General features: G+C 41.8%; 2 protein-coding genes across 8 annotated transcripts; both read right to left on the bottom strand.

Moving 5' to 3' along the window:
• Window positions 1-3,040: 3,040 nt before the first annotated feature.
• Window positions 3,041-12,422, bottom strand: LOC111844619 (ELAV-like protein 1). 7 transcript variants are annotated; one of them, XM_023813244.2, is made up of 7 exons: window positions 12,213-12,422; window positions 11,066-11,146; window positions 9,218-9,395; window positions 6,937-7,040; window positions 6,034-6,187; window positions 5,716-5,941; window positions 3,041-5,585 (listed from the first exon to the last, which is right to left on the bottom strand). In XM_023813244.2, the coding sequence occupies exons 1-7, from the start codon at window positions 12,246-12,248 to the stop codon at window positions 5,261-5,263; spliced, it is 1,104 nt and encodes a 367-aa protein (XP_023669012.1). In that variant the 5' UTR covers window positions 12,249-12,422; the 3' UTR covers window positions 3,041-5,260. The 7 variants fall into 7 exon arrangements, with proteins under 7 accessions (XP_023669012.1, XP_023669014.1, XP_023669013.1 ...); XM_023813246.2 differs by lacking the exon at window positions 6,937-7,040; XM_023813245.2 differs by lacking the exon at window positions 11,066-11,146.
• Window positions 12,423-15,786: 3,364 nt separating this feature from the next.
• Window positions 15,787-27,136, bottom strand: tspan37 (tetraspanin 37). The gene is made up of 7 exons (XM_023813271.2): window positions 26,916-27,136; window positions 25,770-25,961; window positions 22,929-23,003; window positions 22,718-22,816; window positions 20,067-20,219; window positions 18,936-19,019; window positions 15,787-16,129 (listed from the first exon to the last, which is right to left on the bottom strand). Exons 1-7 carry the CDS (start codon window positions 26,973-26,975, stop codon window positions 16,043-16,045), a joined length of 750 nt encoding a protein of 249 aa, XP_023669039.2. The 5' UTR covers window positions 26,976-27,136; the 3' UTR covers window positions 15,787-16,042.
• Between the last annotated feature and the right edge of the window lie 545 nt (window positions 27,137-27,681).

Here is a 27,681-nt window from a genome sequence, read left to right as displayed (position 1 = left end):
AGAATAATGCAGTCAGTCGTCCCTCCATACAGCCATATAGCGACTGCCTGCATTGCCTGTGCTGTTGCAGCACCTCTGCAGACCCATTGTCACTCTGCTTTGAGTGATAACACAATGGTGGTGGGACACTTTCAATGGGTACAATGATTCCATATGTTCACCTCTTCCTGGTAGCAGCCAGTAAATGGAGTTGCTGGAATCCCACAAGCCAGCCTTTTCACTACACAGCGTTTGTCCTGCATCAGTGAGATTACCCCTAGGTAACATTAATGTGGCTAGTAACTGGCTGTTGTAAGCACAGCATTAATAATTTCTGCTTAAAACTGCTATGCCTCAACTGCATGATTTTGTAATAATATATAAATGCCAATTGAACTTGAACCAAGAGTTACTTTTTACCAGAAACGTGGCATGATGAAGGTGAGGAAATGAGGGTGAAGAGCCACTGAGCAGCTCCGTGATAAAGGGTTTATTGGATAAAGCAGAACACAACAGGGAAAACAATAGAAATCAAAAGAACCATGATAGACCAAAACAAAACAGGCAACTTAAATACACACAATCAGGCTAACGAGGGCGCAGGCATAGAACATAAGACAATCAAGGAAGGCATGGAGATAACGAGCAACAGGTGAAATGAATTATCAACAAACAGCCAAGACGCTGGGGAACTTAAACACCAAAAACTAGGATACATTAACAACGCACATGAATGCAACACTAGGATAATGATATAACACAAATGTACAAGCAGGGTGAACCTTAACTGAGAAAAAACTTAACTAATAAACACCAAGAAAGGAAGAAAACCAACAAATACAGACAACCGGTGACCTGTACTACGAAGCGGGGTTACTGGCTTATCGGGGTAACTTGTTGGATTTAAGGTAGTCTGGGCAAAATGTAAGTGAGCGAATATGAAGTCCATTTAAACTGTGGTACCTTAAATCCGACAAGTTACCCCGATAAGCCAGTAACCCCGCTTCGTAGTACAGGCCACAGGTGAGGCTGGCCAGCCTCGAAATCTCGATTAGAGGATTAATGCCTCTGGGCCACACACTCAGCCTGTTAAGTGGGGGGAGAACCCACTGGGGCTGAAGGGGAAGAGATAGGGAGGAGAAAGGAGGGATGACCGGCGACGCCGGCTGACCAAAACAGGAGAGACACATGAAGGGCAGGGTCAGGTTACCCTGACAGAAAAACAAGCAGATAGGCTTTCAATGGTAGCAGAAGTTACCATTTTACTACAGGAAATCAGTTAATGGTACTTGATAGCAGGTGCTTTTGCAGGGTATAATTTTCCCTATTTTGGCTTACAAAGAGATGCTTGTTGATGCCCTGGCTGGAGGCACCACTGCTCTAAAAAGCAGCTCTGAGAAGGTAGACATTTCCGTGTCCACCAATCACCATGCTGCATGGGAGGAAGGAATTTCAGACAAATACTACAGTGAACAACTTTACTGTTTGGCCTTATTTTTTCAATATCACCTAATCATATGCTCTGGAATGATGCTGAGCAGAGACTTGCAGGAACCGGGAGGAGGTTGGGGGGATTTCAGTCCTCAGACAGCCTCAACCCCTCCCACCGGTGCACATGCCTCCTCTGGAGGGCTAGAATACAAAACATCTTGCTAATTCAGCATCAGCTATCTGGTCGGACAGTTTTAATATGATTAAACCATACTTGTCTGACCGAGGAGCAATAACACTAATTTAGATCTAAAATCCTTTTGAGAAAGAGTACAGTCTCGTTTGTGTGGAGAGCTGTGACCGCTACTTGGTTGCCTCACCACTGTCATACAGACTGACCCAAATTTAAATTAGGCCATGGTCACTCAGAAACTGCTGTGCAGTGAACACAGACATTAATGATGGAGAGCATCTACCTTGCTGCATGCAGACCGTGGAGAACACTGCAGCAGCAGCTCCACTACTGGCCAGCAAAGATATTTTTTTATAAAGTGATTAGAGATGGTGTTGGAGAAACCAGCTGTTACGATATCTGCCAAGTCCAACCCAAAGAAGATGAAAAACAATGTTGACTACGCCAGATTCTGGATGTATTCAAGCTCTTCGCATTGTGTCTTTGTGTCACGGAGAGAAAGAAGGGACAGGCGAAAAGGGAATTTCCCCACTGGATCTATACAAATATCATTACATCATTACACCGTATAACAGGTGCAAGTCACGGCAGATCCGGCTTGTGCTTATATTGTGAAACGGAAATCACATATTTTCCCTGTTAACCGCAGAATTAAGTGTACTCTGCAAAACAAACCCAAAGTATGTGCTTCCGAGCCAAGAAAAATCCCGTGAGCTGCCAGTTTGCGCTGCGCGGTCTCACCATCAATGGACGTCACATTGTTGCGCAGCGTTCGTGTGCAAAACAGCCGCTTATCGGAAGAGTGCAGCAAACGGTGGGTCTTACCATCTTTTAAAAGAGTTTATTTTAAGCAACGATTTCAGTAAAATAGTCTAAAAACTTCTGGATTCAGGCTACAACCAGAGACGCAGTATTACTTACGAGCGGTTTCGCTCATCTCCATACTACGACAGACCACGTATCCTTCTTGTTTCTCCGTTGGCAGAAACTATTTGCTTTTAAACCAAAACGATCCTCGCTTTAGTAGATGTGACACGAGTTTTGCTATTGAAGGATCAGTCTTTGATGTAGGGCTTACCAAGTATAGTTGACGGAGCAAATACGCAGAATTGGTGGATGAAGCATTTATTCCTATACCTGGATTGGTGTAATAGAGTTAGAATGTTTTTTTTACATACCAGAGATGGAAAAAGTCCACAGCAGTTAGGAGGAAGTAGAAATCCCACGAACTTCTCATTGTACCAATATGTCCAATAGAATTACAATTCAAATTCATTGGCGGAACCAGCACCCTCTAGTGGTGAAACAAATCCTCGAAACAGAGAACCATCCACACCTTGGTGCAGAACCATCGCCAAGCTCAAATATAAACACGACGGGTTTGTTCCCGTGGAGTAAACGTTCTACCCATCTCTGATTCACTCCAGAACAAGAAACCATAAGCGATCATCTTTATTTTTCCTTCAGCTTTCAGGAAAAGTGATTAGACAATACACATGAACATAATTACCTTAAATACGTAACCCCCCAAAAAGCAAATCGAATTAAAAAAAACTTAAGACTACAAATTTTAATATACAATATGTAAAATAAATAAATCCTTCCTATGCGTTTGCCACCAACAGCCAAACCACTGTTCCTGATCTTAAAATAAGGGTTTTTAAAAAAACCGGTGATACATTATGAAATCCAGTTCTTAAAAAAAGTCATACAGCAATGTTAAAAAAATAAAATGTGCCGAAGGGCTAAGACTATGACAACCTTACAGTACTAAGTAGTACTATTTAAAACTTAAAGGAAAATCAGGTACACATTTCTTCCACATCAAAGGAATGCATGAAAAACGTCCAAAAACAAAAAAACAAAAACCTGATATGACGAGTGATCACGAGAGGAGAAACTGGGAAAACTGAAAGTTTCTAGAGACTGCTAGGTTAGAGCAGCGTCTTAAGTTATGGAGAACTTTTCAATTTTATGAACGAGAGCAACTACGCCGACCTGTGCATGTCTATTCTTTCAAAATACAGATGTATAAATTCTTATATCTAGATAAGGGTGTCAACTACAGGGAATCGACTATGAACACTTAACAGTGAACAATACTAGAGTACAAACACAGATAATGCAAAATGACCTCAAGGTTAAAGGTCCACCCACATGCTGTCAGCAAGAAAAGGTTGCTGGGTTATCAGCAGGGTTCAACTTGGGGAAATAACTCATTTTAATTGAAAAGCTGAGGCAAAAACTATTTTAAAGTGTCTTTACGTTATATCACTGAATAAATTAACATGAAATTCATCTGCAAGGGTAAAAAAACATTTACAGACCATGTTAGCTGTACTTAAGCTTTAAAAAGGAAAAAAAATGCATTTTGAGGTGGATCCCAGCAACTGAGTCGCCAAAGTTTGTCTGTAAACACTTAACAGTCCAACAGTACGGGATAAAATTGTATGCTGGCACAAACTAATTCACTGTGTGCTTACAAACCAACAGATCATGCAATTCAAAAGGTTATGTATTTATCATCTGTAAATCTCTGTCCGATGGACAATAGTAACACGCCTACGGGCATTTTTAAAAGCAGGAAGCAAAGGGATGGTAGTTTTCCTATTTCTGTCCTCTTCATGTTGTCCCAGTAAACAAAAACTAGAACTAAATACCTGTAGAAAAAGAATAAAAACAAAAGAAAACAAAAAAAACAACAAAATGTCAGCAAAACAAAAATTTAATGGTCATAAATGCAGAAGAAACAAAAAAATAGCAAAGGCAAACTACCACAGTAAACTGAAAAGCTTCACTTTCAGCTTCCAGAGCACGAAACAAAAGCCGACTTCAAACAACTGGCTATTAGGGATGAACAACCTCTCCTGATGCTCAAATGTTTGAATGAAAGGAAAAACACCAGACTTGTGAATTTCTAAACATTTCAGCAAAATCCAATCTAGTGGGTAAACAACTACGGGATGGCCCGTGACCACTTACACCTTAATTTCCTTCAGTCTCTTTGGTCCTCCTTTATATAGTATTCCAAGTCTTGACTAGGTCCCCTACAAAACCTTAGCTTTTTATACATATAAAAAATGCATGCAACTGCCAGTGTATCACAAATACCTATGTAGACTGTTCTTTCATATTGTTCTAAACCTCTGAAGCATGCTATGCTCAAAACTCATTTCCTCACGCAGCTCTGATAGTGAAGGACTTTTGATGCATGTTCTATTTTTACAACCCTGCAACACCAGGAAAAGAGACAGGGCTGGTAAAGGAGCAAAGGGGTTTCAGGATTACTGTCTGCAGTGTCAAATTTGTCCAGGTCAAAGAATGAACCTACAAATGGCGAGAGGGAATCAGATTTTGACACAGCATGCTTTTTGCTTAAACTAGGCAAAAATTACATTTAACTTTAAATACTCTGCTACTTTCACAGACAACATACACCCTTCAAAAAAAGGAAAAAAATGACCCGAGTTAGTCTCTAGACAGAAATGAAACATTTGAGCAAATTAGTTCCATCCCAGAGCATTAAAAAAAACACTTTCCTAGATAAAAGGAACTGAAAACTGCTGCGGAATCTGTCACGCTAACAAAACGAAGACCGCGTGGCTTCTCGCTTTCTCCATAGAAAACTCGAGCAAGCTTTCGGTCGTTCGTGCTTCTTCACTTGTGAGACTTGCTGGTTTTGAATGACACCTGCAGTATCTTGTCTCCAAGGCGGTAACCATTCAGACTGGCAATGGCCATGGCCGCCTCCTCATAGTTTGTCATGGTGACGAAGCCGAACCCCTTGCATTTGTTGGTGTTGAAGTCACGGATGACTTTCACGTTGGTGACGGCGCCGAAGGGGCCGAACATCTGCCAGAGGATGCCCTCGTCCGCGTCTTGGCCCAGGTTGTATATGAAAATACACCAACCCGAGGTGGAGTTTCCAGGCATGTTGACACCTGACAAGCCACTCATGTGATCCACACTCATTGGGGAGAATCTATGGGAAGGGGGTGTTCATTTAGGGAAGAAAGCAACAGCTGGGTTTAGCCCACAATTCAATGACCACACTTTAGATGAAGTTATGGGTTAAGTGTCCATGACAGAGTGGGCCTCTATGGGTATCTCACCTGAACCTTTGGGCTTGGTGATGAACGGGACCACCGAAGCGGCGAGACTGTGAGTGGTAGATCTGAGAGAGCAGCTGCGAGCTCTTTGCCTGATTGGGGTTGGCTGCAAACTTCACCGTGATGGGCTCCGAGGCACCGGGCGGCTTCTGACCATTCAGGTTCTTGATGGCATCTTCCGCCTCCGCCCTCTTGTCGAACCGAATAAAAGCTACGCCTCGGGACAAGCCTGCAAGGAAATGGAGATGAGGACTTCATGGCACAGAAATTGTCAGGTGATGGCCGGAGAGGACTTTGGCTACTCGCCACAGGTGAGCTTACCTGAAGCCTGATCGACAAGGACCCGGGAGTTAATGATACGGCCAAATCTCGTGAACATGTCCTCCACATCTTTCTGAGTCATGGTCTTGGGCAGCCCACTAATGTAGAGGTTTGCATCCTTAATGGTGTCAGAGCTGGGCCTGGCATAAGATACCTGACGGAAAACGCCAGTCAACCATAAATATTATACTATACAAAATACAGGAAAACATAACTGCAAAGCACATCCACCATTAAAAATCAGATAATTGGAAAGTATTTTTAAAAAAAAGTAAATAAAATCCAATTACAGTTTAAAAGCCATTCCCAACCCTTTAAAAAAAATTAAATATAAAAATCAACACAGGTGCCACATATATTCATGTTACAGTCCTTGAAAGCACAAAACCATGTTTTAAATAGGAAAACAAATTTTAAAGTTTGTTCGGATACAAAACATTGAATAAAAATAAAAATGTGTTTTTCTGCTGTGCAGGGCCTTAAACTGGTGGCAGTGGTGGGGATGCAATGAGGTTACAGTGCTCCTTGTAAGACATTACAGCTAAGGTATGTGTAAAGGCCTGGTGACACAAACATAACTCTAAATGACTACTTTTAGTCACAGGGTGGGGAGAGCAATTAAAAAAACAAACATTTGGAAATTCTAATTAAGAGCCTAGTTATCCAATTGGTGAGTGTTTATATACATGAGTGTATATATAAATAGATAGTTTGTTTTAGAAGAAAGGTACCTTACATCATACCAGGCTTTATCTACTGGAGCATTGACTTAGTACGGTCATGTTTAACGAAAGTAGACACTCAGCAGCAGAGAGCTTCCCCTCTGCTGTCCAAGGGCTACTTGAAAGACATTTCACATTTATCAGTTGACACATGTATACAAGAACACCTCTTTCACGTTACCTTGATAGTTTTAGACTGTAGTCTCAGCCCATTGAGAGTACTGATTGCCCTTTCTGCATCACTAGGGTTAACATAGTTAACAAATCCGTACCCTAAACTGTGGCCTAGAAAAAACAAAAAAGGAAAACAACAAAATAAAATAAAAAACGTTTGTTCCAAAACTTTGCAGACTGGACAAATGAGTATATTCACAAAACAAATCTGTACAATGCATGCCAATTTTAAAAACACATTTACATTCAGACCTGCAGATGAGGAACGACTGTACTGTTAAAACCAAAGGGTTGGTTAAAGTTGAGGTAGGTCAAAAAAAAAAAATTTAAAAAAAGAAAAAAGAATCCGCATACTTAATGGTAAAGGGGGTGTGGGGGGGTGCTCTGCATGTTTGTTGGTCACAGGAATGATTAACGTGATTAAGATTAAAAAAAATAAAAAAAGAAAATCCCCAGTCTGTTCATAGTTACATATCCCGCAGATCACCATCAAAAGTTCTCAGGTGATTCACAAACATTTTATTTTCCATGGCTGGCGGAGTTTGTCTGTTAGCTATAGCCACCTGCTTAGTCTTCCCATTTATCAGAGCTGTGATTAAAAGCGCCAATGCTTATCACTCCTAGTTTCCCTCCTATATATGGGGCCAATACAAACTAGATCATTAGAATCCCCCTTTTGCCTTCTGCCGATACAAGGTCAACAAAAAAGCAAACGTTCCATTATTTAAAAAAAACCATCAATTCAAAGCAGAGGTGCCAAACTCCAGTCCTGGGGGGGGGGGCAGAGCCCTGTGCAGCTTAGTTCTTTCCCTGTTTCACCACAAACGATTCAGCTCAATAGCTGTGTGGTAATTAGCACAAGGAGTTGAATCAGGTGTGTGTAATGAGGAGAAACCCCAAGCTGTGCAGGGCTCCGGCCCCCCAGGACAGGAGTTGGACATTCCTGATCTAAAACCTCTATATCTGCCCATTGAGAGATTAGAGACAGAACAATTAGTACAGTATGTTGAAACACCACCGGCCCTGATTTTGTCAACCATGTCTAACAGACTGCCCATGATTTTTTTTTTTTTAATATTTTTTTGAAAAAAGATGATAAACAGGAAGACTCCTACGATAAATATGGAAGTGCAAAACCATTGTTTTGCACAGAAATACCAGGTTGGAGGAAAATTAAAAAAATATATATATTTAAAAAATAAATTAGTCCAACAGGATTGGAGAAGGGGAAAAAAACCTTCTATGAACAGACCAACAAAATCAAATGAATAACCCAAATATAACCCCAATTGGAACTTTAAATGCATTATTGTTCCACAACATATCCATGACAACAGCTTCTGAGTTGTGTTGAGGGGATTAAAAAAAAAAAAAAAAAAAAAAACCACGACAAGCTGAGATGACATCACAAAAAGCATCCGAACCCACGACTTGAGATTGATGTTACTTTAAGGTATACAATCATTTCCCTGCAAAGAGTTACACAATTAGATTAAAACAAAGAAATGGTCAAATCAGCACATCAAAAAGTTTAACAATGCATGAACAGTAACAAACGGAAAATGAAAACATTTAAAGAATTTACTTGATCATTTGCAGACAGCAGGAAGGACTACTGGAACTGTAAGGAAATATACTCGGATGTCCACAAAAATAAGAAACAAGAACAATTAATAGCGTGAACACATTCAGCGTGCAACACCTTTGGGAACAACTGCACAACACACAGCTCATCTCATGTGCAGACAGGTCTGAACCGTCACTGCGCCTCTGGCCAACATCAGGGCCTGTGCATGTTTTAGCAAGCACAGCTCACTACATTCAGCTACACTACTGCATCTGCATCCTAACATACACACCTAGCTTTCCCCAAGTCACTTTCACAACATTGTCATCATACAGACAACACCAAAAGAATTTACTTAGTCTACCTAAATGAATATAAAATAAAATTTAAAAAAAAAACTTAAGACGACAGTGAAACATCTCTTAATCATTAAGCAATTCTCTATCACAAACTAGTCTGGATGTCTAGAGATAAAACTAAAAAATAAAAGGAAATTGCTTGTGCAAGCTTTCCTGGAACGAATAAAGCTTGTAAAAGAGGCTCCCTTTCATAATGCTTTAATGTGCATTCCAAATTGATCAAGCCTTCAACAACTTGTTTAAATTTTTTTACAGTGGGCAGGGCAAATACGTGAGCAATGTAACAGCATGGATGGGCTGCACGCTAATGGCCTAAACGATCTCCATGGGGCTTGAGAGAAGGCCGCAGGTTCCCTGATTACCTGCCATCTTATCACGGATGAGCTTGGCAGACTCCACCTCCCCGATGCTGCTGAACAGACTGCGAAGCTCATCCTGGGTCATGTTCTGCGGCAGGTAATTGACGATCAAGTTGGTCCTGGCATCCTTTGGCTCGTCCGCCATATGGTCTTCGTAACCGTTAGACATGTCATACACTTCCTGCAATGGAGGGAAAGAAACAGATGGGATTAAGTCCACAAAAGGAAACACAAGGCAAGTGATGTAAAGGCTTCAGACAAAATCCCCCATTACAAACCTGTGTTTCTATGTGCTTTAGTATCTACAAGCTATTACAGCACAAATCACTGCAACTCAGAGCTTTAAACCTAAAACTCGAACTTACTCAGACTCAGCTTACGAGTGTTCATTCAGTATCCTAGAGCTCTTCCAATACATTAGCAGGCATACCAACACATGACCTTACTACTCCCTACAAAGCGGGAACCTAAAATATCAGCAGCACCCGCAACACACAAACACGCACAGACACATGATGAATTTAAATCAGGAGACATGCAGGTTTACATGTAAACCAGCAGCCGACAATAGAGAGCTGGAGGAAAACAAACCAAAGAAATCTGTACCTTTGGCTCCCGAGTCTCACTCCAGGGAACACACACAAAAAGGCAGAGTACAAAAAAGCCTTAAGCTAAACCACCAAAATATCAGCCATGGCTGTGACCTTTACAAAACAGTGGCCCCATTTCTTAAAACAAAACGTGCAGAAGCAACAGCAAAATACATGAAGGGGAGGGGGGGGGGGGGGGGGGAGGCGGAGAAAAGGCAAGCTGGAACAACATGATTCAGCATGGTAGACAGAGCCCTAGCCTTTAGGGTGCACCATGGACAGCACGGCCTTACTGACACGCAGCCTGAATTTCAACTCAAGCCCCATCTGACCCATTGGGTGGCCTCCATCCAGCCATCATTAAATCAAAGAAATGACAATGTCCGCAATCTGAGAAGCTCGACGGGGAGAACGGAGGAGCTCTGGTAACTGATACAAAAGCAGGGCTTCAGACCTCCTCTTAATGGACAGAATATGTGGAAATGAGGGTGTCCTGAAGCACCCACCACGTTTAACTCGTTTGCATATCCATGCGCTGTAGGTTCTCACACCGTAACATGTGAAGTGCTAGGGAATCTGTCTATGGTGTAGGGGCCGCCAACAAACAGAATGGACTTAAGTAGATCACTGATAATTTGACCACAAGTAAAACTTCCAACACTAACAGCAGCGCTGATGGACTCACTGAACTAATACTGGATCAAAGAAATCCAGACGACTGTAGTGTCCAGCATCTGGTACAAGAACTCCAAGCTCAGTATATGTTCAGAGCGAGATACAAGTAGGAGGCAAAATGTATATGGGCAACTATGCTGTTTAGGAATTCACTGTGACTCAACAACGTGCTCTTAAAAGGAATCCAGCTTTAACGGCACATCTCCCCCTCCTGAATTGAATGAACACTGCATGAGAATTATCAATGATCTACTGTACTTCACTGCAAATTCTGTACAACTGTCCAAGCGAATGGAGCAGGAGGGAGGGAGGGAAAAAAAATTAAAAATCACGGTTCTTGAGTGCTTCTGCCTGTTGGACAGAAGCAGTCTATGCAAACGAGTGTGGATGTTGGCTAAACACATGCAACATGTACGAAGTTAATCTCTCACTTTCGGGTGGAGATAAATCTCAGTTAAATTAAGTGTTTTAAAAGGGCCTGCTAACCAAAACTTAACCCTAATGCTAAAGAAAATATCTGATGAGTGAAACTGGAATCAATGGGAAAAAATACAAGCACTGCTCACGTTTGCCCCTGTGAACATACCTTCAGTGAACTGGCACCCTTACTGCCGTGCTGCTGCGCTTCCCTGTTTTCATTACCCTGGCAGCTCTGAACCTCGCAAACCTGCAATAGCAACACTCATATTGCATCATTCACGATCAGCCTGAGGACTCTGGCGCTCCGTCACCTACATCCTTTGTTTCCTGTGCATTTCCCCCATGCTTCACAGTTAAGAGCGTAGTGGTCACCGCTCACAGAGGTCTGCCAAAGACCAGCACGTTCTGCTGTAATGGTTTCCATTGATGCAACAGTGGGGCGGTGGACATTTTTAGGAGGCAAATGAGTTGGGGACAGAAGCGCAGCACGTCATTTCCACTCACATATTGACTCATTCGTAACATGTACACATGCCAATATAAAAGAAACATTTAATTGCCAAACGTTTCCCGGTAGTAAAGACTACTCGGATGGGATGTCTGGACCACATTTTGCAGATAACCCCGCCCAACCCACAATTCAGCAGACAGACACTGAAGGGTCCAAACGCTCGAAAGACCATTTGCAACAGAGTAACTAGACAAGTACTGACTGTTATACATGTTAGGAAGCAAACAACCCCTGTTTGTTAGCTCTGCATTGTGCTACATAGATTATGACTTTACAACTCTAGGATGCACATCCAGAGAGTGACCTGAAAATAGCCCAACCAAGCGCCTGCCACATAAGCTCTGAGATACTGCTTCAGCACTACTAGAACAGATCTCAATGCACCAGGAGAGGATAACAGGCTAATGGTCGGTTTACCAAACTGAGGTCATCACACGACTGAATGGCAGAAGCTGGGTGTGCTGAAATCTACTGCACTCTCCAGCTACTCTTCAGACTGTCATTTCATTAGGTTTGTGGAAATCTAAGTGTAAAAATGTATTCACAATTCCACTGGCGATTTGCGAATGATTATGTGGAATCAGGAATAACAATACTCAAAAAACAATACTACCATTAACACATGATGCCTCAATAAAGCTTGCAATTAATTGTCAATGTTGCTTCCTGAAACGGTAATATCTGCCAGAACAACTAATCACATGCAATTGAAGGTAACTACAGTGTAAACTAAGTGACTATGATAAAAAATGTAGCTAAACAGTGTTTAAATGGTATACAAATATACAGATCTGCTACTCACTTTCAGGTACCTAATGTGTCCCCTTCTGACTGCCATGAAGACACTTCACAGATCCCGAATCTGAAGGTACCAAAAACAAAAGGTAGTAAAAATACACGCTAGGGAGGAAGGGGGAAACCAAATTAAAACACAAAAACAAAAAAACTGAACAGAAAGGGGGAGGATTTATTTCACCAAAAAAATTAAAGAAAAATCGAGCAAGATGTTCAGCCTTCTTCAGGAAATACCTGTGGAGAGAACAGAACAACTGTCAGTCTCAACGACTGGTTCCCAATGAGTGTCCTTTTAAAACTTCACCCTTAACTCAAAGATGCAGAAAGCCCACTGGACACCAGAAAAATTAAAACGCACCATAAAGAAATGTCTTACGAATTTTAGATAAGCAGATAATTAGTAGGTTGTGTGTGAAAATGCCTGAAATGCACTTTTAATACTGGCTATTTAGCTTGATTTCATTAAACTTATGTATTCACAAAAAGAAAAAAATGAACTGTAGATCCAGCGCTACACATATTGCCCCCCAACCCCATGCAGACATGATCCCATCGTATGCGACACTGATACTTAGGGACACATATTGGGAAACGAAGCAGGGCACTTTAGTTTGCACCGTCTCACTGGCTACCTAGCAGTGTCCTAACACGGTCCGCAGATATACACTCAGCTTCCGCATTATCACCAAATGCACACCATCCATCACGACCGGCGCATCCTACTCACTTAAGTGCAACTGAAAGACCTCGGTAAAATCAGACAGACTCAGCTCAAACTAAGGCGGGAAAAGTTTACAACGAAAACGGCCACAAAACGCACGTTAACCAGCCGCATGTAAGCGCTTAGCGGCACACTTCCGCCCGCTGGTTACCGCCACCGTGGGAAGACAAACGGGTTAATGTGGCTCTCGGCCCATCTCTGCCTGGTAACTAACGGCAAGGCGCCAGCAGCCATTTTAGGTACAAGTCCTCCGAAATACAACATAAGGCGATATAAAGGGCCATCGGTTTAAGAAGCACGACAAGATCGCTATGGGCATATTTATCTAAAAATCAGCCAGCCAGCGTACAGAAAGAAGCGGGTTTGTTAGCTAGCTTCTGCTATTCGTTAATGACGTACAACTAATAAGGCGGCTTTACAGCAAAATGGCTAACTTTACATATAAGCGTGCATAATGCCCAACAAAATGTCCAGACGAATATAAAAAAGTAAAGGGGCAGCCTGTCGCGGCACACCATGCTAATAGAGTCCCAGCTTTCTGCCTAAATACTAGGTCCAGATTTTACAGGTAAAAGCCGTGCGGTAAGCGGCGGGAATTCGCCGAAGCCTGAGTAGGCCTCGGTTTTTCCTAGCCGCATGGGCGAAACCCCCGCTTCCCCTCGGAGTTAATGACTAACTCGGTAAGAAGTGCACCACTCTGAAACACCTTAAACACTTTACCTGCTCTTTCTGAACCCGGACTCTGCTTTTAAACCGATTACTCGACCTGCTCCAAGGACACGAAGACCGGTGCTGCGGATCGAGGCTGCGTACTACTCCCCTCAGACAATGAAGCTCGTTGAAGACGACGATCATCCAATCGGCGAGGGGGCAGGCACTTGCAGGGTCCGCCTCCTCGGCCGTATCATTTGATATATTACATGTCATTCATGTGCATCTCTCAGATCCATTGGTTGCAGTGCTGCCATTCTTCTTTCTCTATCCTAAGGAAGGTGCAGATGTTCATGGTATGGCTCGTCGCGCAGTCTTTGAGGATTGAGAATATTGAAGAGTACGTGTCATGGAACCGGCTGTACAGCCATTAAAAGTAATTTAAACGCGCCATTATTGTATACAATCACAGATATTCCTGAACTGACATTGGTTGTATGTTATGTGAGTGAATTTATTTCTCTAATTAGGGAGAGATGACTTTTATGACAGATATCACCAGTAGTTACCTTCCACAAATATTGTGATTTTCCAGCATTGGGAGATCTTACCAACCTTGTAAAGTAAGATACTTTCAACTTCACTTCAAACCACTTCATATAGTAATATTAACAGTAGCAATGTGTGTGTGTAATATGTTGTTTCATATAATTGTGTTGTGCTCATATATATGGCTCTTTAAGTAAAGACAGAACCCAAAATTACATAAAAAAATAAAAATTAACACTTTTTATTTGGTAGCACCATAGTCTCCAGCTTCAGGGGTTGTTCAGATCCCACCTCTTTGTGTGGGTTTCCTCCCAGAGTCGAAAGACATGCAGCTGAGCTAACTGCTATCCCTAAATTGCTTGCAGCAAATGATTGCACATTTGTCCTGTGATGGACTGGCAAGCCATCCAGAGTGTACTCCTGCCTTTTTCCCTGTGCTGCTTTGCAGAGGTGGAAAATTTCAGGTCCAGAAAGTCCAGACCAAGATCTTGTTTCAACCAACTAGTTGAGTATAAAGAGGTACAGTCACAGAGTACTCAGCTGAGTGTTGAAACAAAATCTTGGTCTGTATTTTTACTTTCTGGACATGAAATTTCCACCTCTGCAGTGCCTTGGACAGCTTTCAGTGTCCTGCATGCCCGTAACCAGGATGAGTGATTAGAAGGATGGATAGAAATGCTTTTTTTTTTAAATAAATATATATATATATATTAAAAAAAAGCATTTCTATCCATCTATATACACACATACATACACACAGAAATATGGGAATATCATGTGTCATTCTAAGAACACACAAAACATATATTCCAAGAAAACACAATCAGAATGGAGGTTTCACGAAGTGGATTTGTGTAATGGGTCCCTCTGGTGGACTGTGGATGAATCTCTTAGCAGTACGAAAAGAATTGTATAGTTATTTGGCATTTGTAGAAAAACATGTACATAGGACTTTGTCAGTTTTTATGTATTCCTTCTTACTCTACATGAGACACACATATAGGCAGGGGTAGAAATTAAACTGCCCACTCACCTGCGGCGGGTAAGTCAGACAAAGGGCAGGTACAAAAAAATTAAATGCTAGCCTAAGAAAATGTTAGAATACATTTTTTTTACTGAGCAACCTAGTTGGCTAGTAGAAGACAGTTCCAGCCCCGCATGCAGGTAAATTAATGTTAATCCGGAACCTTTCACTGTGAGAAGCTTCTTTCAGAGTGTGCAACATCACCCAAACCACAAGAAAAAGTCACTCACCGAGGACTAGAGCAGTGTTTCTTAAACCAGTCCTCAGAGACCCCCAGATGGTCCATGTTTTTGCTGCCTCCCAATTCCCTGGCAGGACTGGTTTAAAAAACACTGGGCTAAAGTAAACTGAATAAATACCTTTTTTCTACTGCTAAATACATTGCAAAACTAAACACTGCTTCAAATAAAATGCAGATGATTTACTTCCATTGGTTTTACAGTTTCATACACCACTGCCATTCTTCTGGTCTTCCTCAGTGTTTCTCTATATGAGCAGGTAGCAAAGGCACAGCTTACACTGATAATTGTCCCAATTTAATGAGCAGAATATTTTACTGATGCCATTCAAACTAGGTGAACTTGCTCAATGCTATGGTCTTCTTATGCTACTTGCCGAGACAAACATTCCTGCTCCTTATTCATTGTGACAATTTATACATTTATTCAATTTATACATTTATTCTATACAAACATTACGAATAAGCAGAAAACACCCCTGTTCATCACATCTGGAAAATGATTATCTTTATCTTGTTTATGCTTATTAAAAGGCTAAAAAAATAATTGCAGAAGTCGATTTCCCCACAGTTACAAAATGTTAATGACTTACTCTCCAAACGAGAAATTAAATTGTGATGTTTGTTGGACATCAGAATATGCACAGAATGTGTCTAGTTTACTGAATCCCTGTCCAGGATTCGATACTCCTGCAAGGGTTGATCTCTCATCAGCTGGGCTGCAGTGACCAGCCCAACGACCTAGAACAGAAGAGAAATGATTTTTGGAAATTGTGGAAACATGGATACATACACATTTGCAATCTGACCCTTTTAATATCATCAGTGGGCAAAACGCCAGGCGCCTCATTTGTGAAAGGGCTTCATGGGCAAGTCCACAGCTGTGTCAGGGATATTTATGCTAACCAGTCAGGTAGGAAGGCAGGGTTTTGGTTGCAGTTCTTAAAATAAACACAGCTCTTAAGCATATTATAAAAATAGCCAAACTGTTTGTTCAAATGCAGCCCTAATGTTCATGTTGAGCCATGTCTGTTCACAGAAATATAATTTCAAAAATTGCCTGTGCTTGCAATGTTGGCTTCTGTACATTTTACTCTATTCATTTAGAAATAAGAACAAACGCTAATTGGCATATTTTTGCACATAATGAAATCTAAGAAATCTGTTTTGATGCAAGTAATGGTATGAGATTAAATTTTAATTAAGTTAAATTGTATTAAAGCAATCGATTCTTATTACACACAATTAAGACAAATACAAAAGACAATAAAGAGAATAAAAAAAAAATAGAAGCAGAAATTTGCCATCTTCGGCTTTCGCAGAACCATATTCAGTTAAAATGTCCCATCTATGGAATTTCAGGTCAACACGATGGACAATGTCGCACAAATCCCACAATTTTTAGTTTTAAGAGGACTGATGAGAAGGGGTGAGGTAGAGGTGGAGGGAGGAGGAAAAAAATAAAATGAATCTGGTGATTGCCATTGTGCACAGTAATTTGTTCAACCCTAACCCCATTCCCAAGGTTCTCCTACTGTTCTGACCACTACCCCAGGCCAGAACCGCCCCCTGCCCTTGGACCTGTGCTTTTGCATTTAGCAGGACACCCCCAATCTATTCTGAAGGCATTTTGTTCTTCTGGGTTCCCCTAATTCCCATCTGCCCCCAAAAAGCTAACTCTCTCATATACCAAACTCTCCTCAAGCATTTACGCAACGCATTTCGGTGTCTTCGGTGGAAGATCATTTTTCCTATATTTTTTAACATGCAGATACTGCCAAAGAGAAAAAGAATTTTGCAGATATACTATAACCATTACTTATTGTTTATATAATCTTCAATACATCCAGTGGCATACAACCTGCAACATCAGTAGATGTTATCTGGAATAATAAGACAGTGAATCTGAATTTAATACTTTCTTAAATGATGGGCTAAATTAGTGCTTAAATATGTTGACTTTTGGAATATTAAAAGTCAACATTTCATTGATTTAAGCTAACAGCTTATTCCACACACTACCTAGCTAGACTCAGAAGGGTGCATTAGATGAGTGTTATGCAGACAATGTGTTTTGTACTTGTGTAATTGAATGCACATAATTTGTTAAAATCAAACAATAATAGACTCGGAACAATAAAAATAAAAGCCAACACTTTACTGGAGGGGGCACGTATAATGTAGTAATACACTCTTACTTAGATAATGGTTAATACACTAAGTTACATACTGATTTCATGTTTATTTATCATTCATCAATCATAACGGTTCATGTATTTCATGCAGCTACTACTTTTGTTCATGATTTGTACTTGAGTAGTAACTGAATTACTACTACTCCTCCAGGAAAGTGTCACCAAAAATGCACCAAATGTGAGCCCCGTTTTGTTATAGTGGCTGAATTCAGGCAGCACAGAATACAAAATGGGATTTGAAAGCTCATCACCTCTGAAGCTTTTAAGCATCAGGTCAGCTCCCCTGAATCTTGCTGCTTTGACTGCCCTTTTTCAAAATGTGAACCTCCTGGGAAGCGTACCCAGTGTTACAGGAGTGTTCCTCTTAGCCTCAAAGCCCTGATTTAGAAACTAATTTACTATGTAAAAAAAACCTGCTTTTCTTTGCTCAGCTGGACGTTCTCCTTGTGGGAAGAATCCCGCAGCCACAGGGCGATTTTAAGTCAGGCCGCATCGTTCGCTGACCTGTAGCCTTTGGCACCGCCAGACTGTCATGGCAGGTCCACAGCTTAGTGGTCCCACTGGTCTATCTGGTGCCAGTGTGCTGTAGGCAGAACTGTCCAATTAGCATGTTAATCTGCCAAAGTACAAAGTAATCCTCAGTGTAAAAAGGGTCTAAGGTGACGGGAGCTGAGGGAGACGGCAGTCAGGCTGAAAATAGCCCCCTGACCAATGACCACCCTCTGCGGTAGGGCCAGTTTATCAAGGACATGGAGGGATTCAGCCGATGATTAACTGCGGTGGCGGGGGGGGGGCGTGAAAACTGACACTCTTTCACCATTTCTCATCTTTAAAGTACGGCTTTGTGTTGTATGGTATGGGTGATAACGCTGTTTCCTGGGCACCATGCTTCTCGTTACCCTAACACGATACAGGACGTAAAAACCAGCCCGTTCCGTACAGCTCAAACCTTATGCTGCAGTCACCATTGCAAACACCTTAAATATACTTTAATACGCTACTATGCTTTTAATGCAACTTTAACTTTTTTCTACTTACAACGAATACTACATTATACAATAATATTATAATACAACCAAGAATGCTACTGAGGTTGTCCCCGCACAGTATACAATATTTATCTGTACTTAAAAAAAAAAAGCTTAAAGCATATCATAAATGTATAAAATTCTCTTTGAGTGTTTGATTCTCAAAGCTGTTGAGAAAAAGCACCCGTTCTTTTAGGTTGGTGTTATCTGCTTGGTGGTGTATTACTATACATTGTAATATACCCTTTAATTAGATAGGCTACCCCATTACAAAGGTTGATAGCCAAGGCTAAAGGTTAGTGTGTTATTAGTGGACAGACTCACCTGAATGACAGCAACCACCGCAGAGGAAATGATAATAAAGTAAAGGACAAACATCCAGCCGCCCTCCAGCTTCGCCTGACAGCCCTGCACATGCAGACCGTAAAGCAGTCAAGTACACACCTCCAGAATAAGTGAAAAAAATGTACAAGCATCAAACTGCTCCTTTGCATAAAATATTAAACAATGTGTATCATAAAATTCAAGTAAAAAAAAAATCATACCAGGAAAGACTAAGAAAACCGGAAAAAAACTTTGGATTTAATTTGGTTTGGCCGATTTCCATGCAAAGACATTTCCTAAATATGCCAGAATGCACCTCATCTAACATCAGATGCAGCAAACAAAAACTATGCTAGCAAAATCAAAAATAGTTTGCAGTATTGGCAGTGTGTTGAAAACAGATGGTGGTCCAAAGGCTTCTTTTTCTTGAACTTAAATAATGATTTTCATTGGTCTGATTTATAAGGCCTAGTATTGCACAGGCTTGGGTCTGGTTCACTGACTGTTTCAGTGACCTGATACAGGTAACAAGGCTAGCAAGACAAGAGGCACATGAAAATGGATCAACAACCTAATACACTAAGAGACATCAAGATCATTTATTGTAACGTGCAGCTAATTAGTTTCACAGCAAGCCACAGAAACCTCAGTGAATTGATTTACTCAGGTCTGCTAGTTGTGTAAGCATGTAGCTTTAATCGCATTTGCAAGACTTTTTAAATACTTTTTCTAGTAATTAAGTGGCAGGCAGGTCCAGGTTGCGTCTTGTATTAGGCTAAGCGCTGCATCTCTGAGAGACTAACTGGACACGCTCCTGTCATTCATTCATTCGTTTTTCCATACCTGCTTATCTCGGAAATACACTAAATGCTTTCTGCTAGGTTAGCCTGCCTTTATTTTCTTTTTGGAATGATTGACTTTTAGCTAGTCCAGGAGCAGATACATGTTATGTTTCTAATTTGCTACAGGTCATGCTAATGAAAGAGGCCTTTCTCTTCAGGTTTTCTGTAAACAATTATGGGACTGCACAGTAGGAAGAAATTTAGTAAAAAAAAAATTCACAAAAAATTAGGTGGAAGTTATTGCTTCAGGATTTTTCTGTCGGTGCTGCATGGAAAGCTTAGAACGTACCTGTGGATAAAGGAGGCCTGGCCTGTCCAGGGTGCCATTGCACGTGTCGAAGGTGATGTTACAGCAGCTGTGGGGCACTTGAATTTTACCAGTGCGGTTAAACCAAGGGGTGCCGAACCAGTCACTGTAATTATGGACTCCACAGCACTGAAACTGTAGAAACAATTAATTTATGTTCAGCCAATACCTACTTAGTCACATGTTCATTTAAAAAACAATGGACATAATTCTCTAAACTTCATCACATGGACAGAAAGCTCTCAGTAAAAATACTATATAATATTTACAGCAGCCTGGTACAACTCGAACCCGTAGACAGGCATGCAAGAGAACATAAAACAAAGAGGAAAAAAGATAAGATTCAGGTGTCAAGTACCATGATGCAGTTAAAGCTTTTCAAAAATTATTGGGAATAATTGCCACAGGCCTAGAGTTTGTTTAGTACCATAACCACAGCTGCTAATCTGAGCACTCCTACCTGCCTCGTCTTCAGCAACTTGTGGAGATGGTTTTTTTGTTGATAAGACTACTGACATTTAATCTCGCCTTTTCCTTCCTGCCCATGACCGACCCTGGCCATACATTCTGCTGTCATGAGTCAGTGTGTGTCTCCCTGTCTTGGCAGAAATAGCTGGTAACTTGAAGCCCACAACCTGTCCTGCTGACATTGTCCCCTCTAGCCTTCTCAAAGAGGTCTTCCACAGTGTTGAGTCCATAATCGTGGCTATTTTCAATAGCTATTTCTGGAGAAAGCAGTTATCCTGCAATTAGTCTTTTTTTGGAGGATAACGGCCTTGGTGAAGTATTTCAATCTGGTTTTAATTCTCATTCTAGCACAGATTCTGCTCTTTTAAAGCTTCTGAAAGATCTTTTATTAATTGCCAACTTTGGTCACGCTGTGGTTCTTGAGCTCTCAGATCTCAGTGCAGCTTTTGATACAGTGCACTATAACATTCTTATCCCGTGTCTCGAGCGACACGTCGGCATACAAGGTACTGCTCTCACATGGTTTGAATCAGGGGTAGGCAGCCCTAATCCTGGAGTGCTGATATCCAGCAGGTTTTCTATCCCACCTGATGACTTACCATCTGCCTGAGATCAGCTGTGGTTCATCGGAGACCAAGCCAGATGGAAAACCTGCTGCATACCGGCACTCCAGGATCAGGGTTGCCTACACCTAGTTGAAATCATATCTGACAGGTAGAAGTTTTTCAGTCAGTCTTAAGGACTGTTCACACAAATCTAATCTGCCACTGGAACAGGGAAACTCCACTAAATCCTCGATGAACTGTGAGGATATTATATTAGAACCATGATATTCGAACCTTGAGGCACTTGCACCTTTCAACAGGCACTCTGCTAAGAACTTGGATGTGATATTTCCCAGTGATTTTAAATTTGACAAAGATTAATTCTGTTGTCAAGGTCAACTTCTTCTAGCTGAGGGTACCAAGACCAAACCTTCTCTCTCCATTACTGATTCTGAGAAGGTATTCTATGCTATTATCTCCTCTCTCCTGGACTATTGTAACCAGATGTACACTGCTGTAAGTCAGCATTGTCTCTCTCACCTTCAACTCATCCAGAACACTGCAGCTCGACTCCTGATGTATGCAAGACCATATATAGCTTATACTAGCCTCTCTTCATTGTCTTCCGTTACAGAGTTGATATTAAGGTATTACTGCTTGTTTTTAACTGCCTGAACGGTTTAGCACCTTCTTCCCTTGCCGACATTCTGCAACCCTGCTCCCCCACTAGGGCACTTAGGTCCTCTGATAAGATGCTATTCATCATGCTGTGGGGTAAACTCAGGGGCATCGTGCTTTCCTGACACCCACCCCCCCCAGATCAGGTCAGCGCCTGGTCTGAGCTCTTAAGAAACCAAGTTTTCTCACTGGCTTTTGATTAACACGAGTAGCTGTCTTTTATTCATTTGATTTTTAAAATTATTTTCATTTATATTTAATTCTTATATTCCTATCCATTCATCCATTTTCTGTAACTGCTTGTTCTCTTCAGGGTTGCAGGGGGTCCGGAGCCTATCCCAGAGGGTACAGGTGCATGGCAAGGAACAACCCAAGACGGGGCACCAACCCATCGCAGGGCACACACACACACACACGATTCATACATGCACATCTATGGGCAATTTGGTAACTCCAGTTCACCTCAGCATGTTGTGGACTGTGGGTGGAAATCGGAGTACCTGGAGGAAACCCCAGGGGAGAACATGCAAACTCCACACACATGGAACCATAGGAGAGACTCAAACCCTGGTCCCAGAGGTGTGGGGGACAGTGCTAACCACTGCACCACCTTTTAAAAATTGTATCATTATTTTAGCTCTTATTCCTGTCTGTCTTAGTTGCATTTGACTTGTCCCACAATTTAGTCGACCTTTGTTGTCTTAAATGTGCTCTCAAAATTACATTAGATTTATACTCATATCCAAGAGAAACCGTTACTTGTGTACATAAAACATGCATAATAGAATGACAACATTTCTTAAAATGCTAATCAGCTGAACATGAATTATTGAAACTACACACATCCTGGGTGAATTAAATAATTCACAAAATATAACAGATGCCAAGCTTATGTTGGAAAATTTGATTTCACTGAAAACAAAATATTTATAATTAACACACCTCTTCCTGAATGGCATCCACTGCGTTAGAATTGAAGTCCTGCTTGTCGCCAGTGTAATTCTGAAACATCCCCCAAAAAGGCTCAAATTCCGAATGCACCTAGAAGTGAGTACAGATGGCACCATAATCAAATTAAATGCTAAGATTAAGGTGACATGAAAAATTAAAATGTTCCGTAGCTTTAATTAATTAAACCAGTTAATCACGTTACCTTGCCTATGTTCACGTAGGACAGGACAGATGCTGTAGCCTCAAGGCAAAATACAATGACGAGCAGATATACAAACTGAAAAAAAGCATTAAAAACGGGTTTGTTTACCATTACAGTCAAAGGGTAGGTCTTGTGAAAGATCACATATTAAAATCTTACATTTAAACAGAGATCCAGATGTATGCAAATACACCTGTGCGTATGATCATAAGATTCCTAAGATTCTACTAGAAGGTACTAGAAAAGTGATGTGGTGACTACTGACAGGCTGTATCACGAGTTCTTAAGGAAAATCTGTCAGGTCTGTATTACAGTGTAATTAACAGGGCTTCGGATGACAGGCGAAACATTTGGCCGGATGGCAGCTTTTCGGTACTATACGGATGTTTATTTACGCCCACAATTTGGTAAGCAGATTAGTAGTACGCCTAAAATATTAATGTGAAACCTTTTGCGGCACCTAAAAGTTAGCAATCTGTATCTTTGGTAACTACTGACAGGCAACATCGTGAATTATCTTAAAGAAAACTTGTCAGGTCTTCTGTATTACACTCTAAATTATTTGATTTGGAAGGAGCTGTCATGTCTAGTCACCAGACACAGAGGATGCCTCAGAGACGCATTAGACAGCATTACCAGTTTGATAGGGGTCTCATTGTGGGTTTGCAGGAGGCCGGGTGGTCGTATCGTGCAATTGCCCAGCATGTGGGGCATGCAGATGTCACAGTCACCCCGTGTTGGAACCAATGGGCACATGAGGGCACCCACACACATCGTGAAGGTTCCGGTCACCCAAGATAGGAAGATCGTCATATTGTGCGCCAAGCATTACAGAGCACCATGGCATCTGTGCCTGCCATCCAGACACAGACTCTCTACAACACCCCGTGTCATCCTGCACCGTGTCTCGATGACTGGCATCAGCTGAACTACGGGTTCACCACCCCATGCGTAGGCTGCCATTAACACCAGCATTTGGAGTGATACCGTAACCGGGAGACATGGACTGATGACGAGTGGCGTCGTACCATATCCAGCAATGAATCACGGTTCTGCATTACCATGGTTGACCATCGTGTGTGGGCACGGTGGCGCAGAGGGGAGAGGACCAATCCTGCTAATGTTGTGGAGAGTCACACCGGCGTTACTCCTGGCATCATGGTGTGGGGAGCCATAGGGTATGACTTCAGGTCATCTCTGGTAGTGATTCAGGGGACCCTGACGGCACAGCGCTGCGCCAGTGACATACTGCGTCCGCATGTCTCACCCCTCCAGAGACAGCGCCCTGGTACAGTCTTTCAACAAGACAACACCCATCCCCACACGGCGCGTGTGTCTATGGACTGCCTGCGTCATGCTGTGGTCCTCCCGTGACCAGCCAGGTCCCCCGATCTTTCCCCAATTGAACATGTGTGGGATCAGCTCAGACACCAACTCAGACCCAGTGCCAATCTGCAGGATCTCGAGGGCCAGTTACAACAGCTGTGGGCCGCAGGAGAGGATACAACGGCTGTACGACTCCCTTCTGGGCCGTATCGCCTCATGTATCCAGACTAAGGGGGGTGCCAGCAGTGTGCCCATACTGCCAACTCTGTTGTCCATTTGATCTGATATTATAATCATTGCGATACAGTCACATGACCTTTCACCATGAGCAGATTCATTTAATTTCCACCACTCCGTTTTGGTGCTTAACTTTTTTTGTCACTGAGTGTATATCAACTGATCACGTTTGAGTGTAACTCCAGTAAATAAAGGCCATTTATCCATCCATCCATCCATCCATCATACATTCGAAGTGAACCTGAAAGTAGGCAGCATGGGGTAAAAGGCAGGGGTACACCCTTCCAGTAGGGCTGGGCGATATGATATTGATATTATACCACACGTGCGCAATAATTACCAGGGCTTCAGATGACAGGCGAAACATTTGGCCAGATGGCAGCTTTTCAGTACAATTTGGACGTTTGTTTACGCCCACAATTTGGTAAGCAGATTAGTAGTGCGCCTAAAATATTAATGAGATGCCGTTTGTGACACCTAAAAGTTAGTAATCTGTATGACCTCGGCCTATCTATGTTTATTAGATTCGGTTAGCAGAGCAGAGCACAGCACAGCACATAATACTGTTTTGGTATACTTCAGTGAGATATGCACTGCAGCGAAGCACAGCACGTAATACTGTTTTGGTATACTACAGTTTGGTATACTTCAGTGTGATATGCACTGTAGCGGAGTACACCACATAATGCTGTTTTGGTATACTACGGTTTGGTATACTTCAGTGTGATATGCACTGTAGGGGAGTACACCACATAATACTGTTTTGGTATACTATGGTTTGGTATACTTCAGCCCAATATGCGATATGCACTAGAGTGGTGGTGAATGAAGTAACAGCTCAGTAGCCAAGACATCTTTTAAAAGAGGAGATCTTGTGGATAAACAAGGTAAAAAGACACCGGTTGTGTGATGGCACTTTTTGCAGTTTAAAATCTGACATGTTTATTAAACATTAAAATATGCCAAATTTATACTGATTACTAACTTCTGGGTATCATAAAATGCCTCATCAATATAATCTGCACTTATAATCTGCATAACAAATTGTGGGTGTAAATAAATGTCTGTATAGTACCTAAAAGCTGGCGTCCGGTTAAATGGTTCTCCCGTTATCTGAAGCCCTGGTGATTATTGCGCATGCACTGAATAATATCGATATATCACCCAGCCCTACTGGAAGGGCCCTTTGTGACTTTGATGCCTGATGGATGGAGGGACAGATGACTGGCTTTTACCTCTGGTGTCATCCTTGCACTGTAGCTGTATAAAGCATCTCACCGCAGCCTGCAGCACGGTGCTGTCCCTGATGGACATCCAGCAGCCGATGCCCCCGCTGGCGAGCAGGACAGCCGCGCTGATCAGGGCCACGATCGCAGGTAAGATTAAGTAGATGTTGTGGAAAAGCAGTCCAGTTTGCCTGAAGTTTACCAGCAGGTACATGCCACTCAAGCCCACTACCAGAGCGGCGAGCTGCAATACAACAAGAGACAGAGGAGCATCGGATTAGGCGGGCCTGTACACCTGCCGAGCATGGGGGGGGGGGGTCCCTCAGTCTGGGGAGGGGAAAAGCCCCACATGAACCGTAAATGCTCATTATTGGTTATTCCTTACAAGGCTGTTCGAGTAAATAAACAATTACTCTGGCCAGCCCTGCTGTAATCTTATCCACAAATGGCCGGTGTGTGTGCAGGTTTTTGGGAAAGCCTTCAGGTCACCTGTTCAAACCCAGGTGTGAGGACTCTTCAGCCAATCAGTCCTCCAATTATTAGTTTAATTAGTAAGTTGAGGCAAAAACCTGCATCAACAATGGTCTTTTCTGTATGAGACTGGCCACCCCTGTCCTAAAATATTTTAATAATGGCAGCCCAGGAAAAGCACAGGAAGTTCTTAACCAACCAAAAAATTAGATGCAACTTGAGTCTAACTGAACACATGCGATTATTAAGTTGTGAAAATAAAAGTGAAAATAACATCATGAAAGTCATGTGACAATGTTATCCTGCGTTACAGAACTTCCTTTTCTGACAAACATTTCCTAGTGAGCACAGGACTAGATGAACTGAACAGCCAAGTAATTATCATCACTAACTGTTTGCATTGTAAAGCGTCCTTGAGTGTGAGAAAGGCGCTATATAAATAAAACTTATTATTACTAATGTGAATTTAACGAGGTTTTACACATAAAGCAGATCTGGGTGCCTACGAGGTTGTTCAATACATCCAAGAGTGCGACTCTCAAAATATTCAAAATGTATTACTATAACACAGACGAAATGGACAACTTCAAAAAATGATAGACATTTCTGTGTAAGGCGTAACTAAATTTGTGCCACGTATTTCATACCACGGACAAACAAAAACGACCATGTTTTGAAGATTATGCCATCGATGCTATGAGCCACTTGGTGATTGTAATTTCCTTACCCATAAACACTGGCACGCGATCCGTAGAGTTATTTTAGATATTCTTCTCAAGTCACTCATGACTTCGACGTAATTAAAATTAACGGCGTGGGACTGCAAATTAATAAAAGGGCGCCGGAGCCTTCAGCCGCATTTGAACCCCGTGATGAGCCTCCATGCACATACTGCATACAGAGGGTGCGCTTCATAACGCGCAGCACTGCCGCTCTTCTCGCGCTCCCATTGGTCGCTTTCCTTCTGACCCGAGCCGTGCACGCGCTCGCACCGCGCGCCGCCGTAACTAGACAGGTTTTTTTTTCTCTCCTTGTGAAACCGGTTTTGTTTTGATGCATTTTAAATGTTCCAAGTCATCTGCTATACAGACGGGCGGCTGGAGCTTATGCACGAATCCGTCATATATGCAGGCATTTATGCAGGTATGTGCTGTATGTACTACATATCTGTATTTATGTAGAATAAAGCTGTCTAGGAACTCGAATAAATTGACACATTTTTATTAATGAATGACATTATTTGTAAACTGTTCAATAATATTTCCAGAGCATTTGATCCCTTATAATGCAGTGATTCACAGTGAAACTTATTTATGCTACATAATTTTGTCTGCATCTATAATTTGTTGCATTTAATGCACTTCCTATTATAGTGAAAGAGTGACAACATACTTTATGTAAAGTAGTACAGAGTATTAACGATGCTCAATGGTGAGCAACTATATTTTCGGTAACGATGCATAATAATCATTAGTTAAAAATAGGACAATTCA

The sequence above is a fragment of the Paramormyrops kingsleyae genome, chromosome 15 (assembly GCF_048594095.1).
Source record: "Paramormyrops kingsleyae isolate MSU_618 chromosome 15, PKINGS_0.4, whole genome shotgun sequence".
In the NCBI taxonomy this organism is placed as follows: domain Eukaryota; kingdom Metazoa; phylum Chordata; class Actinopteri; order Osteoglossiformes; family Mormyridae; genus Paramormyrops; species Paramormyrops kingsleyae.
This window is presented reverse-complemented; position numbering and strand designations above follow the sequence as displayed.

Bases quoted from the DNA above. Each gene is read 5' to 3' on its own strand.
- LOC111844619 (XM_023813244.2), bottom strand. From the start codon at position 12,248: ATGGCAGTCAGAAGGGGACACATTAGGTACCTGAAA. The intron at 11,147-12,212 runs GTGAGTAGCAGA...TTGCTATTGCAG, and splicing joins GACACATTAGGTACCTGAAA to GTTTGCGAGGTTCAGAGCTG. The intron at 7,041-9,217 runs GTAATCAGGGAA...TGTTTTTTCTAG, and splicing joins CATCCGTGATAAGATGGCAG to GCCACAGTTTAGGGTACGGA.
- tspan37 (XM_023813271.2), bottom strand. From the start codon at position 26,975: ATGAGTGACTTGAGAAGAATATCTAAAATAACTCTACGGATCGCGTGC. The intron at 20,220-22,717 runs GTGTGTTAATTA...TTGTTTCTACAG, and splicing joins TGGATGCCATTCAGGAAGAG to TTTCAGTGCTGTGGAGTCCA. The intron at 19,020-20,066 runs GTACGTTCTAAG...CTGCATGTGCAG, and splicing joins CAGGCCTCCTTTATCCACAG to GGCTGTCAGGCGAAGCTGGA.